The sequence below is a fragment of the Plectropomus leopardus genome, chromosome 2 (assembly GCF_026936395.1).
Source record: "Plectropomus leopardus strain MGB_pleo_1.0 chromosome 2, ASM2693639v1, whole genome shotgun sequence".
Lineage (NCBI taxonomy): Eukaryota > Metazoa > Chordata > Actinopteri > Perciformes > Serranidae > Plectropomus > Plectropomus leopardus.
Window position 1 is genome coordinate 41156222 of NC_142177.1, and position 17983 is coordinate 41174204.

The 17983-nt window shown below is 38.2% G+C and overlaps 2 protein-coding genes across 2 annotated transcripts; one reads left to right on the plus strand and one right to left on the minus strand.

Annotated features, from left to right (window-relative positions):
• Positions 1-2796: 2796 nt before the first annotated feature.
• oser1 (oxidative stress responsive serine-rich 1) lies at positions 2797-6569 on the minus strand. The gene is made up of 4 exons (XM_042511398.2): positions 6224-6569; positions 4812-4921; positions 4337-4453; positions 2797-4127 (listed from the first exon to the last, which is right to left on the minus strand). The coding sequence occupies exons 2-4, from the start codon at positions 4886-4888 to the stop codon at positions 3239-3241; spliced, it is 1083 nt and encodes a 360-aa protein (XP_042367332.2). The 5' UTR covers positions 4889-4921; positions 6224-6569; the 3' UTR covers positions 2797-3238.
• A 1971-nt stretch (positions 6570-8540) lies between these two features.
• manf (mesencephalic astrocyte-derived neurotrophic factor) lies at positions 8541-16279 on the plus strand. Its single transcript, XM_042510893.2, has 4 exons — positions 8541-8753; positions 9926-10053; positions 12048-12189; positions 13151-16279. Exons 1-4 carry the CDS (start codon positions 8666-8668, stop codon positions 13333-13335), a joined length of 543 nt encoding a protein of 180 aa, XP_042366827.1. The 5' UTR covers positions 8541-8665; the 3' UTR covers positions 13336-16279.
• The last annotated feature ends 1704 nt before the right edge of the window (positions 16280-17983 follow it).

The window sequence follows — 17983 nt, forward strand, 5'->3', positions numbered from 1 at the left end:
CAAACAACATACATTTTCGACATTCCTGCCACGTAATGACGTCGAAATGTAACAAATCTGTGTTTTGCAGAAATGTACAACGCCAACATTTATCCAAGTGAAACTATATCTACAGCTAAAGTAATTTCTCTTTCCTCCCACTAAAAGTTTGTTTAATATTTCTTTTATATTTATATTTATTTTCTCTTTTATTTTATTTATTATTATTCATTTTATTAAACCCAGCACCTAATGATTATCTAGCACTGACAAAGTTGTGCGATGTTGTATGTTGACTGTCATGGTAAGTAGTGATACTGAGATTGTTGAATCTCAGATGCTGAGATCACTACTGGTTATTACTTTGGTTTCAAAAAAAGGGGGGGCACTTCTTCTGCCACTAGACGGCAATACCTGTGACCAATCACACCTGAAGCACTTTTTGCACTTACTAAGGGTTTTTTTCCTTAAGTCTAAATTCTTGCTTGTGTTGTACGTCGCTTTGGATAAAAGCGTCTGCTAAATGAAATTGTAGAATTGTAGAATTTTCACCTCTGCAACTTATTTCCAGACTTATTGTATCCATGTGCTGTACAATGATTTAATTTTACTTATTTATTTGTTTATTTATTTTAATTTATTTTTTATATTTATAAATATATATTGTTAGGTTTTAATTTTTTCACTCTCGCATGGAAAGATACATTTTATGTATGAACAGTGCTATAAAAATTCAAATTTTTTTTATTTTTATTAAACAAATATTTGAGGAGATTACAAAAAGATAAAAGAAAATTAAAAAAGAAGCTGTGGCTGTGACTGAGCGTTGGAGCTGCAGGGCTTCCTCTTTCTCTCCGGGTTGAACTCGGAGAACTCGTGTGGTTGTTGTTTGTGGAGTTTGTTTTCTGGAAGACATTTGTTTGTGGTCATTGTTAAATGTGGGTCACCAAACCAAAACCGCAGCCGCAGCCGAAGCTGCTCTCTGCCGCCATCTGTGTCCCCGGAGCTCAGAGTCACCGCAAATCAATTTCACTTCCAAAAACAGAAACTTTCTGTTCCTATATTCTGATTTTTAGGACTTTATTGGTTCCTTTTTTTAACTACTGCATCAGATAATATCCTCGAAATGTCCATGACCGGTCCTTCCTCTCTGCTCAGACTGCCTGAAAAATAACGTATTTTAGTGTGAGGGTTTGATGTTGATCTGTAAAGTAAGATAAGACTTTATTAATCCCACACCGAAGAAATTCTCAAGTTTACGGCAGCTCAGGAGTCAGAAGCAGAGAAAAAAGGGATTTTTTTGCCAAAATTTTAATCCTTGAAATGCCAGGATTATGTCATGATGTCACACGTTTTTAGGTGAAAAAACACACAAAAAGAACTATTTTCACTATACTAAATGAAAAGTGTACTTTTCTTTATCACAGCCTGGAATACGTCAATTATTTATTTATTTTTTAATAAAGTACATTATTATTTTTTGTGAAGTGTCAAATACTCACATTCCTACAGCTCTGCACACAAAATGTTCTTTTCTAAATCAGGCTTTAAAAAATATCATTCACTGGTCCAGAACAGACTCTGGTCCTTCGCTCTGCTCTGTTTGTCTCCTGAATGATGCACAGATCAGTTTCATCTCTGAGGAAACAGACAAACTCGGCTGAATCCTCTCCGGTCGGTCAGTCACCTCAGAAACCTCACAGAGCAAAAACCCTGTGAGCCGGGACAGAAAGACGAGGAAGTGCTTCCTCCTGGTGGACATTTGAACCTGTTACAGAGAGCAGCAGGACATTTATAAAACCTCTCAAAGTGACGGTAAAATTAAAATCCACAAATTCAGGAGAGAAATATTTTATTCAAATCTTTTTCTTCTTCTGTCTATTTTCCGAGAAAGTAGCAAAGTAACTTTAAATTAAATAGAACAGCATACACTGAATCCCATTTTACGTTCAATAAATCAGCCTGCATATGCAAAAAAAAAAACAAACATATATTTTGACTTTAGAATACTCTTAAATCGACTCAGTTTACTTTCAGATGTGGAAAATTTGTTTTGTAAACTGCTGCTTTCAAAGTCAAAATTAAGCTTTTAATCTCAGCGTTTTATTGCTTTTTAAAGGCGAACTCTTAGTTTCCATAATATACTTATCTTTGTCACTGCATGCATATTTTTATTCATTATATCACTACGTTTTAAATTAGGTGCAAAAATATGAAAAACATTAATAAATATTGAATGAAAAAATAAAAGAATAAAAGAAAAAAATGTGTAAACACTGGAATAAATAAATTTACCACATAAATACATGTATAAATACAAAAATAAATAATTATTTAAATAAATAAATGTCTAAGTAAATATGAAACTAAACAACTAAATATAAGTAGAAATACACAAATAAATAATTAAATAAATATTTGCATAAATGTGCAAATAAAATATGCTGAAATCTACAAATAAATGTATTAATAATAGATGTAGAAATAAATATAAGTGCATAAATAAATGAAAGCTGTTAACCATAACTACCTTAAATGTATCTCTACATTTCTCCACAATGTTGATTCACTCCTGTATTTGTGTCTGTGTTAATGAGGTAAGAGGTCCTAACCTCTGCAATTTCTTTATTTACAGATTTATTTCTGTTTTATTTTTTCCTGTATTTATCTATATTTATTTGTTTATTAATACTTGGATCATTTTTTCATCCTCGTTTGTTTTAATGACCAAAGTGTATCCAAGAAGGATTGAAGACGACAAAACAAACGCTGCTGCATCATTTGTGCTTCTTCTTTGACTGAAGAGACGACGACACATTTCCAGACAAAAACTGTTTGCTTCTTTTTATTGAGTGAAATGAAATCCAGACAGCTCACAACACCACAAACACTTGGCATCACAAGTTTGCATCTTCTCGCCGTCACCTCGTCCTGCAAACACCAAGAGCTTTGGCAACTTCATCTGTAAACCCCAAAAATTAATTTAAATGAAGCACAAAAAAAGATAGAGCTGAGAGTCAAAACTGATGAGAAATCCTCGTTCGATTGTTTCGGTGAGTTTGAGTAAACTGATGTGGAGACTCAAACTGAGGGGGACGATGGAAACATCTCACATCAGTTTCATATTTAAATTACAGCTCTCATGCCTGATCCATTCTTTTACCCGCTAATTACATTCCTGCGAGGCCACCTTTCCCCCAATAACTGGAAATAAACCTCTTTATGATTTTCTTATGATATTTAGATAATAGCTTCTTTTTTAAGTGTACATCATCTCGGCCATGTGTGACATCTTCTTGGGGATGTAGAGATAATACTCCATGTAGCCAGAAAGGTCCTCTATTGTGATGTCGTCCACGTAGGCCCGCGCCTGCTCCGAACACGAGCGAGGGGAGCCCGACGACAACGACGAAGGTGGCGAAGCTGCGGCGGCATTACTGCTGGCGCTCAGAGTTCTGGGGGCGTCGCCGCGGCTCGGCGGGCTCCTCTCACACTCGGAAATGACGTTGCGGAGCCCCGTGAAGGAGTACACCTCCACGCCCTGCCAGCTCTGATGGAGGCTCTGACACTGGCACTGAGACTCGGCCGCCTGCCGGCTCTCCGCCGCCGCCGAGTCTGAACTTTTCCTCCAGGCACAGGAGCAGCGGGGGACGTTGGGGCCCGCCGCGGAGCTGTGGAGCTCCGACAAAGCTCGGAAGTCAGCGGCGTCTGCAGGTCCGGATATCGGAGCTGCTCCGGACTCTGCTCCCTCGCAGGCACTTTTCTCCGGGTCGCCCTCCTTGCTCGATTCTCTGCCGCCTTCTCCGTCTCGCCTGGATGATGTCGTAACAACAGAGGGGATCTCCTGTAAGGACGCCGTCTCGTACCCAGAACAAGATCCAAACACCAGAGGGGAGCCGGCCGAGGAGGAGAGCTCTTTCTGGGCCGGGGCGGCTGCAGAGGAGGCTGTTAATCCATCGACCGCGGGGCGAGGCTCCACAGAGTCGGGCACGGCCAGGCGCTGGTGCTTCAGGCAGCCGCTGGAGGGCGACAGTGCGGCGGCCGCGGCGGTGCTGCAGTAGGTGAACTTCGGCGGGTGGAGGATGGGGGACTTGGACCTGCGACGGCGCTGGCTTCTGGATGCTCCTCGAGAAGTTTTCCTCATGCAGCTAAAGGAGGGAAAAGAGGTAGAGGAAGAACAAAAGAGGACGAAAGAGACAGACAGCGATGAGAAAAAAATGTCTGAAGTAATCATTGTTTAAAAAGACGTGAAAAAGAAGTCTGGAGCTCATCAGCCTTTACATCTACACTATCGTTGTTGTTTTGTCCACAAAGACGCAAATTCCCGTCAGGCGGCGCGATGACCACCTCCACCTACCCGTGCCAGTTGTCCTTCGGGCAGCCGAGTTTGGGCTTCGCTCCGCTGGTGTCAAGACACGCACGGGACGCCACTCTGGGAGCCAACACCTCCGAGACGCTCACAGCTCCGGGTACACTAAAGAAGAGAAACACATCAAAACTTTTAAGAACTTAATTGCAGCATCTTGAGGATCACTGCCATTTCTGAGGAGGTAGAGATGTTTCAGGTGTTGAAATCGCCATTCGCCAGGCAACTAGTCGGAAATTTCTTATGAAACAGGCTTTGAAAAAATAGACATTACACATCGCGTCTGTCAAACTTTCACTAGAGAGGTTTCCATTAACCCTAAAATTGTAATTGTTAATATAAAATGTCAATTGAAAAAGAAACTCCCATTTATCACAAAAAAGTTTTAACGCTCGCATGAGGTGGTATTTCAGGCGATTTGAAAAAGTCAGAGGTTCGGTCTGTGCAGGTTGTTGTTGTTGTTTACCTCTCAGCATCGACCCTGAGCTTCTTGAACGCCGTCTGCAGTGTTTCCTCCTCACAGTCCTTCCCTCCTGCCTCCATGGTGGGAGGAGGCTGCTCTGACCAGCCACCCAGCTGCAACACAAACACACAAACACGGACTCATCACTCACACATGGATCATCGTGTTGCGGGCTACTTTGTGGTGAAGTCTTCCCTGACAGGATACATGTAGGTCTAAGATGTCGCTTGTTTTTCAAACTGACAGATTTCCTCGATTTTTAAAAAGTTCCTTTCTAATACTGAAATGACATTTAAATGTAATAACTTTCAGGAGGGTCATTTTTTTCAACACACAATACAACAAACCGTTTTATACATTAAATACATTCAAATAAATACATTTGTCACATCACATAAAAAAAATTAATGACATAAAATTAGAGACACTTTAAACAACATCTAAAAGCAATATTACATAATTACATTTCAATTACTGTACATTCATACAGTTAATTGCATCTTCCAGTGTTTTTGTTTAAAGCGGCTCAGGTATTTTTTTATTCTAATAGTTGTGATTTGGTAGAGAGTTCTTTCCTATAATGTCTTTGTAAAGTACAAAAGATTTGGGGAAATTTGTACTTAGTCTTGGTTGTGATAGAAATCCTGATCAGACATCTGTGATGTGCACATTTCAGTCAATAAAATACTGAGGTTTCTTATTATTTAAGACATTCCTGAATGTTGCTGCTATGTTTTAAGCAATTTGGAGTTTTTTAGGTCTTTCTTAGCTGCTGCTGAGAGGGGTTTGATTAAAATATTGTGAGAAAAGTTTGCTTTATCTCTCCTAACACCTTGGCACTTTTTATGGGTTTAATACACCTGGTGATTTATTTCATGATAAGGAAAAGTTAGCATCAGTTTGCATTGTGTGATAAATTCCCAATAACGTAGAAATAACATTATAGGTCAGAAAACGTTGTAATATTAAAAGTCAGGACATTTTATTACATTACTTACAGTGGTCATGCTAGTACTTTATTACGTTTTTGTTACAATTTTAATCAAATTCAGTGCAAATTTCATTACATTTTCAGGAAATTATTACATTTTATCACAACAAATAATCAGTTTGCTGAAGTATCACTGATTGTGTTTCGCACACATTAAGCTTTAAACACAAGGTGCAAGATAAATAACACCTAAATAACTATAATGATTAGAGACATTATTAATAAGTAATTTAACAAAACCACATCGACATGAATGACAGCCAATGATTGTAAACAGCAGATTTCATAACAAGCACTCCCACCCTGCTGGCTAACGCTAGCAGCTTACTTTAGCTGCTAAGCTAACAGCTAACAGGCTAACTGGCTGCAGGGCGTCGTTATTTCCATTTTAAAAACATTTTAACACATGAGAGGTGATACTCACGGTTCAGGATATCCTGGTCGCGGTGAAGAAAGAGATAAACACGGGGCATAAAAGGTTTGTCCCTCGAAACGGGCCCTTAGATGTTGGCTAGCCAGCGAGGCTAGCGACGGCTAACACAGGCTAACTGACTGCTAGCTTCGTTGGGCTAGCACCGTGCCCAAAAACACAAAACCCGCGCGTTTATTAAAACTCTGCGCATGCAGGGCTGGAGGCGTGTCACGAAATCTCCCACGAACGAACATAAACTGTGAATAAAAACATCGATCGGAGACGTTAAAGGCCTCGTTTTAAATGGCGACTCTGTGTCTCTCTGCCTTGTTTACAGTCCAACAGTCGCAGTGACTCTGCAACAACGCGCAGCGCCGCTGACGTCACCGCCCCAAAAACTCCGCTGACGTCACCATGCTGTTTGCACGCAAGTTAGAAAAAATCAAAGTTTTACTTTCATGGAGCTCTAATTATAATGACGTAACGTGTTTTTAACATTAATAATTAACAGTTTCAGCGCGATGAATGGGAGCGGATTATTACGTCACTGTTATATAACCGACACCCCGACAGCCCTGTGCTCCTCCTCCTCCTCCTCCTGCTGCTCTTCCTGCTGCTCCTCCTCCTCCTCCTGCTGCTCTTCCTGCTGCTCCTCCTGCTCCCCTCGTGCTGCTCCTCCTCCTGCTGCTCCTCCTCCTCCTCCTGCTGCTGCTCCTCCTCCTCCTCCTCCTGCTGCTCCTCCTGCTCCCCTCGTGCTGCTCCTCCTTCTGCTGCTCCTGCTGCTCCTCCTACTCCTGTCACTCCTCCTGCTCCTGCTGCTCCTCCTCCTCCTGTTGCTCCTCCTCTTGCCGCTGCTTCTCCTCCTGCTACTGCTCCTCCTGCTGCTTCTGCTCCTCCTGCTGCTTCTGCCACTGCTGCTCCTCCTGCTCCTCCTCCTCCTCCTGCTCCTTCTGCTCCTGCTGCTCCTGCAGGCACACTAAACAAGATGCCTATTGAGTGAAAATAAAAATAACGGCAAAAAAAATAAATGAATATAGAATGATAAAAAATACAACAATTTAAAGGATATTTAAAAAGGACAGTAATAATATGAAAAAGTAAAAAGAAAAACAATTTAAAATATGTACACTATAACCCTATATGCTTCCAGTTAAAATAATAATAATAATAATAATAATAATAATAATAATAATAATAATAATAATAAATAGCTTCAGAGGCATTTCATAAGATAATGAGCTAAGAAGCAAAGAAACACAGCTCACTTCTCTGTTCCAGTTTATTCATAATTAAGATTCAAAACAAGGAGGAATTAACAAATAAAATGAAAAAATGAAAACACTAAGACAACGTGAAAACAAGATGATTTATCTAAATGAAAACTATTATTATTATTATTATTATTATTATTTATTTATTTATTTATTTATTTATTTATTTATTTATTTATTTAAGTTTATGCACCGCCTCTATTTGTGGGATTAATAAAGATTTGTCTTATTTTATTTATTTATTTTTTAATATTTTGTTTACGTTCATACAACGTTAGCACATATTTTTTGAAAATTAAATCTCTGTTTATTTTATTCATTCATCAATTTTATTTTATTTTATTTTTACCTTCTTCTGTGCACTGTTGCAACAATTATCTTGAATCTTGATTCAATCTATTATTAATCTGTTTCATAATTGTACATCATTGCAACAATAATTATGTTTAATCTATGCACTTGAAATTTCTAAGTTTTCTTGATCCATTGATTTTATTGTTTATTTTATTTTATTTACTTGCACATTGTTGCATCAATTATTACGGTCAAAATATACATTTAAAAAGAAATCAAATCTGTGTTTATTCAATTAATTGATTTTATTGTTTATTTTATATTATTCTATTTTATTTTATTTACTTCCATGCATCAGGATCACCTCATCGTGATCATGGTTAATATATAAAACTAAAAAAAAAATCAAATCTCTGCTTGATTCATTCATTGATTTATTTTATTATTATTAAGCAGTTTTTGGTTTGATTTATGTCTTACTTTTCCTTTTTCTCTGTCCTGTGTTTCAATCATGATTCAATCACAGCTGTTATTTACTTTTAACTGTTTTAATATAAAACAAAGTTTTAATTTTACCTTTTTTCTAGAAAGAGAAAACGCTTTACGAGCAGCGGTGGACCAATCAGACGGCGCCAACTGGACGTTGTTCCCGGAATGTTCCGCCTTCGTCCAATCAGAACAAAATGCGTGGAGGGGAACGGAAAGAGTCGCGCCTCTCGACCAATCAGGCGCCGACACGGTGTGACGTAGCACCGGAAAGCCCGTGGAGTCAGGACCAGTTTGCGTGCTCACTTTACCGGCGTCTGTAGCGACTCATGAGCGTGAACCCCGCACGGAGCCAGGTGTTTCCCCGGTAAAGGTAACGATCGCGTGAGTTATTTCGGCCGAAATGTTGAGTTTAAGCGGGCTGTCGGTGGCTCTCGCGCTCGCTCTGGTGCCCGGTCCCGGTGAGGCGCTGAATGAGGGAGAGTGTGAAGGTAAGCTGTGTGTGTGTGTGTGTGTGTGTGTGTGTGTGTGTGTGTGTGTGCTAGCTGCTGTTAGCATCAGCTGGACGGTAACTTTTACATCAAAAATCACAGAAGCAGAAATGTCTCTAACAGCGTGACTCCTGCGAGGCGCGGAGAGGATTTTTAACGGTGGTGCGAAAAAAAGATGTGATGCTCACAGATAAACAGACAGTATTATTAAAAAAGATAATATATTCTTACAAAATTGCAAGATGCTACTTAGAGTAATTGTTTTGGCATCAAATACTGGAGCTGGAATTAAAAAATCCTGAGATCAGCCACCACCAACAGACACACCTGAGCCAAGAAAACACAGATTACAATTATTGTGATTTTAATTTTTTAAAATGAATATATTCACTATGATCATTGTTTCAATGATACAAATAAATAAATAAATTAAAATATAACGATTATTTATAATAATACATTTTTAAAAAGTCAGCAAATCAAAAAAGTAATCAGAGACTGGATTTTTATCTATCTGTCTATCTATCTATCTATCTATATATATATATATATATATATATATATATATATATATATATATATATATATATATAATGATCATCTTTGCAAGAGTGCATGGAAATAAATATCAAATTAAAAAAACATTCAGGGATTTAAAAAAAAAAAATTGATCAGTCATTGTCAATGAAAGTAAATAAAATGGACTAAAAATTGTTTTAAAAATCAATCAATAAATCATGAAACATTTGACATTTGATTTCTTTTTAAATGTATGTGTGTTTATGTATATATATGTGTGTGTGTGTGTGTGTGTGTATGTATATATATATGTGTGTGTGTGTGTGTGTATGTATATGTATATATATATATAGATATATAGATATAGATATACATATATACACCAGGATAATCTTTGCAACAACATATGGAAGTACATTTTTAAAAAAATCAATGAATTAATCAAAACGCTATTTTGAAACACCTTTACACATCCACGTTTGTCGCGACACTGTTGTCTTTGGGTGGACGTCTCATTTGGCCTGACGGGGATAAGAAAGACAAACAATATTTGTGTGATTTACAATCAAACAATATTTCTGTTTCCACGTCGAATCCTTCACAGTAGCTGCCTCTGAAAAGTCTTTTAATCTGTGTTTTCCTTTTTGTTTCAGTGTGTGTTTCCTTTCTGGGGAAGTTTTACCAGTCGCTAAAGGACAACAACGTAGAGTTCAAGGCCGCAGACATCGAGAAATCCCTCCTAAAGAGCTGCAAAGATGCAAAAGGCAAAGAAAACCGCTTTGTAAGTAAAATACACTGTGACGTTTCGACTGTAGATCTGCAGACTGACAGTCGTCACGTCTATGTCAAATTAGATGTTTTTTTTACTGAACTGATCTTTATGTTAATTCAATCAAGGACAAAAATGAATGATGAAATATTTAATGTTTAATGTCTATTTAATTTCTGTGCTACAATAATTGTGGCCAAAATATCATGTTCTGTATTTATTTATTATGAATATATTGACCATGATCATTGTTGCAATGATGCATGAAAGTAAACAATCAAATCTAATAATAGAAAACAACAAGAAGTAAATGAATCAAGTAAACAGATTTGATTTTTTTAATGTATTAACCATGATCATTGTTGGATCAATGCATGAAAGTAAATGCCTTTAAAAAATAAAATAAAAAATCAATGATTGAGTAGTAAACAGTAATTTATATATATATGTATATATATATATATATATATATAAACCATGGTCATTGTTGCAATGATGCATGCATGAAAAAATAAAATGATTATAAAAAAAATAAATGAATCAGTAAACAGAGAATAGATGTTTAGATGTAAAATTATAAAAATCAATTAATGAATCATGTGTATATACATATGTATATGTCCTGATAATGGGATTTATGACGTCATACCGATAATTCCGATAATAACATTTTTGGCCAATAAATAGAACCAATCATAATAAGCATAAATTGCTTTTATTTCGCCCGTGTTGCCATGGTTTCGCTCCGGCAGTCCCACACACACTGCATTATGCTGCGTGTCAAACTGCTGCTGCTCGATCAGTCCACAACATGTCATCAGTCAGCGGCGATGTTTTAAAAAAACGCAACAGGAGAAACATTCAGCGACTTATTCAGATCATCAGTGAACAAGGAGGACATATACGATAATAATTCTCTGCGTTAGCGTTAGCGCCCTTTCTTCATGTTCTGCCTTTAAATTAAGAAATGAAGAAGTAAAGAGAGATAATCATAAACTCAGCGCCCCTGATGTTTCTCATCATTGACCTGCTGACCAGCCTGCACCCTGAGACCTGACGGTGACGGACCGAGAGACAAAGACGGGGACGAGTTTCTGATGCTGACTGATCTGCTCCTCTTATTGTCCAACGGTGTCTCCGAATGTCCACTCCATGTCTCTGCCGGTGTCCGCTCCGCTCTTATTCTCCGCCGGTGTCTCCAAATGTCCGCTCCATGTCTCCGCTGTTGTAAGTGGCTGCCCCCCCCCCTTCTGCTCCGTGTGTGTGAGACGGGGACATGATGAGAGGACATGATGAGAGGACATGATGAGAGGACATGATGAGAGGACATGATGAGAGGACACACTGGACGCGGTCTGAGTTCAGGTGTTGTGAGTCTCGGTTCTGCTGAAAGAATAAACTGATGTCTGGTGTTTGGTGTAAATGTGCAGAGATCACAGCAGAGCCGTCACTTAGGGACAGTTCTGTAGCTGCTTCCTGACAGTTTGGGGAACGTTCCTCTCTGTAGATCCACTATAACTCAAACACAATATCATTTTCTGCATCATTTTTGATGGTATCTTATCGGCCACAAGAAGCTGGAAATCATCGGTTTATCAGTATCGGTTGACATAATCGATAATCCCTCGTGCTATTTATAACCAGCTTTAATGACAATGATCGCCCCTTCATCAAGTCAAACTCATCGTCCTAATTTTTATTTGCAGGATGTTTTTGGTTCTTAAAAGTGCGGTTTAATCGTCTGACTCTCATCTCTAAGTCGGTGTGAGTTTGTGGTTAAAATGTTGGCGTGCTCGGCAGTTTTGGACAGTTTTAGTGAAGACGTCTCTGTCCGCACGTTATCTCCACATGACTTTTTACTAAAACTCTGGCAGGACTGAAGCTGGAAAACATGAAGCTGACCAGAATTTAAGGAAACTGAGGAAAACTGAGAGACCCTTTATACATCATTAACCCTATAAAAACCAGTCAAATGACATTTCTTTCTCCCCTTTCAACGTGTTTAGTGTTATTACATCGGAGCAACAAGCGACGCAGCCACCAAGATCATCAACGAGGTGTCCAAACCGCTCAGCTACCACGTCCCCGTGGACAAGATCTGTGGCAAACTGAAGAAGAAGGACAGTCAGATCTGTGAACTCAAATACGGTAAATACTTTTTCTTTATTATAAGAACTCTCACGACCACATTTTCAATATTTGTCTGCCCGAACCGTACATGCGCTACATATAAACCTTGATTTTATCACCTCATTTTCAGGAAAGAGTACATAAATAAAGACATTAAAGAAACGATTTAAATCAATCATTGTAAATAACATGATACATATATTTAAAGAAAATCATAAAGAATAATAAAGCAATATAATACAATAATGAAACAGTTAAACAGGTTAAAAACAGGCACCGGTTGAGTCAGGATTTGGATTTTTGAACTGGCCCAGTGGTTTCAGAGTTTCAAGCTGCAGTTCGTTTCATGTTTTCGGTGGAAAGAATCTAAAAGCGCTTGTTCCCAAATCGGTGTTTGTTTAGGGAACCTGTAGCACTAAACAAGTCCGGTGAGCGTGTGTGATATGTTCCAACTTTCTGGCCTATAAGTGACGTCAAAAGAGGGCAATTTTTAATAATCTCTTTATAGAGAAATCAAAACCAATGCTGGTTTCTTCTAATGGAAATGGGAGACCAACCTGCCTCTGGGATTTTGGGACATTTTCTTTAATTTTAGGACATTTCTCAGATTTTAGGACATCTGTAGGGCTTTTGAACATTACTAGGATTTTAGGACATTTCTTGGATTTTAGGGCCTTTCTTTTAAATTTTAGGACATTTCTCAGATTTTAGGACATTAGTGTCTTATCTAGGACCTCTGTTGGGGTGTGGGGGATCCTCCTCTGGCACTTTTTTGGATCAACAATCTCTATGTTGATGCTGTTTTATGTCTCTGACACCTTATGGAGACTGAAAGGACAAAAACCATTCCCACTGTGAATCACCATATTTTTGTTTTATTGAGTATCACTGCACTGGAGATAAAAGTCCACTGGGCCCCTTTCTAAGGATTAAAGAAGCCAGTTTCTTATTTTGTGTCTTTTTTTTGTTTCCCGTGTAGACAAACAGCTGGACCTGACCACAGTGGACCTGAAAAAGCTTAAAGTGAAGGACCTGAAGAAGATCCTGGAGGAGTGGGGCGAGTCCTGCAAAGGCTGCGCCGAAAAGACCGACTTCATCCGCAAAATCACGGAGCTCATGCCCAAGTACGCTCCCGCAGCCGCCAGAGCACGGACAGATCTGTAACGAGGAGCGCACACAAAACACAACCACACAGCTTTGGACTTGACTCGGACCAGACTGCAATCCAGCGAGGAGGAGGACCAGGAGGAGGACCAGGAGGAGGACCAGGAGGAGGACCAGGAGGAGGACCAGGAGGCGTTTTGCCTGACATGTTTGTCTCAGTCTTTCGTGTTTTTTGGGGACAGTCATCTTGTAATGTGACTCTGATTCAGAAGTCTAGATATGGGCGTGGACATGAGGGCGACTGTTAAAATCAAGCGAATGAACGTTTCGTGGGAAGTTTGGGAGGAATTCATCCGACAGTATACTTGATTAACAGAAGCAGGTTTTCTGCTTGTGTCACAGATTCATTTCACAGCACACTGGATAAAAACCTGACTGATTTCACGAATAGTCCACTGATAAATCCTAAATCAAATCACAAAGCAGCGAGCGGCGGGAGGTCAGCGCGGCAGCTCCAGCATGTTTGTTTATCGGTCTCTGTGCAGCTTCTCCAGCGTCCGCGACACCACCGGCGTGATCTTAATGCCGAATAAAAAAGACGCGGACATCGCCTGCGGGTGTGAAAAGTGAAGCCAGTGCAGAAATGCTTTAAACCTGCAGTTTTTCAAAAAGCCAGCAGGGGGCAAATCTGTGACAACATCACAGCTATTTTTGCAATTTTCACTTGCCGCCCTGCAATTTCCCTGCAAATAATAATATTAAAAACAACTAAAAACATCACAACATGCGTCATGATTTTTTTATAAAAGCGGCCATAAAATCTGACTTTTCGGGCTGCAGCAATCCCGAAAAACAGCCTGCAAAATCCTAAAAGGGACTGTCTGTCATGAACCTTTCATCCATGGAAGTTTAATACATATGAAACTTTCTTCCAGCCAAAAAAGTCAATCAGTCATCTCAGTTTGAGCTGAGCAGGAACCTCGCAGGTGCGGTCACTGGAGGACACACCACAGTGCATAGTCAGTGGACTACATACCCAGAAGTAAAACTTAAAATTAGGAACTTTTTTGGCATAAGTGCTTGCAGTTTATGGACTGAGTCGGTGCCATCTTTGTGCCCAGCATCCAGATCTAATAATACATCAATAGTCCAAATATGGTCACTTCTGGCTCCAAAAATCCCCCAAGAAGATGGCTATCAGGGGCTGACTGATATTTGTTTTTCATGTCCAACACCGATACTGATTATTAGTACATAATGAGGCCGATAACCAATATTTGGAACCGATATGCATTTACAATAAAAATGAAAATATTTATGTCAAAATTTAGAATTCAGAATACAACAAACTCCTGAACAAAACTTTGCTGCCTTTAGCAGATCAAAACTAAAACTTTAAACATTATATACAGCAAGTTACCTGTAAGTTTTTTTTTTATAAATTCAAGTGAAAATTTAAATGAAAAATAAATAATTAAAAATGGCTTCGTGAGGTTTTACAAAGTAAAAGTTCCTCCCATGCTGACACTTTCTTTGTAGCTTTTAAGTAGTTAATTTTATCTGCGATCATTAAAATAAAATGCTGATGCAGATAATCGGCAAAATGCCAAATATCGGCCCGATGATCTGTTGACCCCTAATGGCGATGGACGAAAAGATAATGCACAAACCGACGTGCGACACCGCGGTGATCACGTCCGCTTCGTTCATACAGTCTGAAACGCTCTTTGGAAAATCGTCAGGTTTTGAAAAATGTGTTTAATTTTCTTCAACTTTGCCCTGGTTACCATGACGACCTGCTGAGGACGAGTGAACGTAGTCTGTCTTAAAACAACAGTGACGTACAGCATCAACGCGAAATAATTCTGCCGCTGTGATTCCTCCTCTTCATACGAGGAGTTCTGTCTTTGTGATCCCAAATGTAAGATTCAGGACAAAATCCACATTCCTGCTTTGATTTTAAAGGTTACCTGACGTTAATCTGAGGCTTCAGATGAACGTTTCGACAGAGAATGAGGACTGTGTATCTGAATGAAGTGGAGGAATAATTACAGCAACCAAAAACGGTTAAAAAGAAAATGAACGTGTCCTTTAAGACCTCTGCACTGAAGACATTCAGCTGTCCAGCACTCCCCTTTTTAACCTCCAATTTAGTCTTTTTGTTTCAATTTATAGTCACTCATATTCCAACAAATTGTGCCATTACGTTCAGAAAATGTTACTTGTTTTCTCTGTTTCATTTCCGGCACTTGAAGCTTTTTGCAGCTTTTTCGCAGCAGCGTGCAGCCCGGCCGCTAAATCACAGCGAGCTCGTTTTTATGGAAATACTTGACGAATATTGTGTCTCCTGTCAGAAAAGTGCAGCTGCTTCTGAAGCGTTTGTGTCCGTGGAATATGGGCGACTTATTTTAGAGAGCATTTAGCGAAGTCTTTGACACACGGGGGGACGTCAACCCTTCTGCCGGCAAAGTTAGAAATGTTTAGGTGAAATATTTATTGAGGATTTTTTTTTTTTTAGATTTACATTTTTTTATTTCTCGATTATTGTTTCAGGGCTTTGTTTTGATACCTCCCGGTCGGTTTCTGTCGTGCTGATGCTGTGATCGTTGTAACTCATGAAATAACGCCTCGGCTCTCCTGCGGTCCGCCTCCACACAGCGCCGAAATCACCTGCAATCCAATCAGGGATTGGATGTAAAATAAAATTAATTAATTGGGGGTGGTGAACTCAAATGTTTGACCCTGCTCACCTGCCACACATTCAGCTGTGCGTTGCAGATTTTGAGAAGGGATGGATATTTTTATGTTTGTGGTAAGCTTTTGGTGTGTTCTTCAAAAACATGATAAGGGTTTGTGAGGCTTATTGATGAGACTTGATATGGGAAATGAAAACTTAAAATATGCTGTTGTTTCACATTGACCTTTTCATGTAAGGCCCAGTCATTTGTTACAACTGTACTATTCTACTTTTTCATTAAAATATGAAAAAAAAGTGAGAAGAGGATGAATCTTTAAACATCTCATTTGTGAGGTTGTAATTTAATGCTTATATTTTTAATTTGGGGTGAATCATGTTTTTTAACACTTTCTAAACTACCCTGAACAAAAATTAACACTTTCACAGGTTTAAAGCTGCCTTCACGTGCTCCTCTGAAACATCGTGTTTACTGTATTTACGAGCACGTGATCCAAAGTCGTAATTACGAGAGGGGAATTGGGATATTTCAAAGATATCCGAGCTGTGACATTTTAGGGCAGCAGAAAGCATGGAAACAGTGTCAACAATTGACAATAAAAAAACAATATATTTCATTATTTTGTTCCTAGTAGCTTCCATTTACTTTACCTCTGTTTTAGTTTATGCATCCATCAAGGACAAATGAAATGATGTTTTTTAAACTTTGTTTCAAAAAATTACCAATAAATCTACCTTCTACCTTTGAAAGCTGCAGCAAACAAGCAAATATTTAACTCCAAAGCAGCCAGGCAAGCGCACTGACACCGATAACGTTATTTTGTGACACGAGTTGCCGCCTTGACGTCATAAACGCATAAACATGGCCGGCAAAAGTCAATGTTTGATCAATGGTGAGAAACTTTTTTATTAATTCACGTATTAAATATAAATTTTTCATATGGTATTGGTGTAAACTGACGTCCATGTAGTGAACGAGATTAAATATAAAAATAATATATATAATGTATATATTAAAAAAATAAGATAACATATAAAAATATAAATGAACTGGCGCTCTTGTTTAAACGCTGTCAGCGTTACAAAAATGTTGTTCCCATTTTATGACCTTAAAACATGTGAACACAACCAAGTCGAAAGAACGACTTCCCAACTCGGAAAAATTCGACCTCCAGACATCACATGAACGCAGCAAAGGTTAAAGATCTAACACTTTTTTCAAGCACTCAATAGATACATTTCTCTCAAATTTTGTCTGTGTTAGTGAGCTTTTTCAGTTACAACGAAACAGAATACCTTTATTGTCATTTTACAGGTGCGTACAACAAAATTTAGTTGCAATACCTGAGTGGAGCGCAATAAAGTAAGAATAAAAGACCAACCAAAGACATTTCATTTGATTTCTTTCAAAACCAAACCAAAAGTTAGTAAAAGGTGACAAAAAATATCTGTGAATTAAATGGGGAGGATTATTTGACAAAACTATAAACTTTATATTTCTCCTAATTTTATATGTATTATATATTTAAAATTATTTCACAGATTAAAAAAAAAATATGTCTGTGTGTGTATTTATATATATGTGTAAGTATATGTATTTAAATAAATGGTCCGCAATAAATCTGCAAAGGTCCTTCCAGAATTTCTTGGTGTGAGAACAATGCCCCAAAATACGTACAACAGTTTCAGAATATTCATGACAGATAGAGCAGCTTGTGTTTATGTGTTTTCAAAAATATATATTTCTGCATGTAGTGGTGCAAGTATTATTTATGTATCTGTTTTATATGTATTATTATTATTATTATTATTATTATTATTAATAGTAGCAGTAGTAGTAGCAGTCAGGTTAAATGCATGCAATTAACTTAAAACAAAGGTAGTTCTAGCATTATATTATTTATTTTGTTAAATTATTATTTTAATGATTATTATAGACCTTCCAACATACAATGTCTGCAGGACCACATAGTGAACGTTATAGTACTCATACAAATGAAGCGTTTGAAGAAT

Bases quoted from the DNA above. Each gene is read 5' to 3' on its own strand.
- oser1 (XM_042511398.2), bottom strand. From the start codon at position 4,888: ATGGAGGCAGGAGGGAAGGACTGTGAGGAGGAAACACTGCAGACGGCG. The intron at 4,454-4,811 runs GTAAACAACAAC...TCTCTTCTTTAG, and splicing joins CTCAGGGTCGATGCTGAGAG to TGTACCCGGAGCTGTGAGCG. The intron at 4,128-4,336 runs GTAGGTGGAGGT...TCCCTCCTTTAG, and splicing joins CCGAAGGACAACTGGCACGG to CTGCATGAGGAAAACTTCTC.
- manf (XM_042510893.2), top strand. From the start codon at position 8,666: ATGTTGAGTTTAAGCGGGCTGTCGGTGGCTCTCGCGCTCGCTCTGGTG. The intron at 8,754-9,925 runs GTAAGCTGTGTG...TTTTTGTTTCAG, and splicing joins GAATGAGGGAGAGTGTGAAG to TGTGTGTTTCCTTTCTGGGG. The intron at 10,054-12,047 runs GTAAGTAAAATA...CAACGTGTTTAG, and splicing joins AAGGCAAAGAAAACCGCTTT to TGTTATTACATCGGAGCAAC.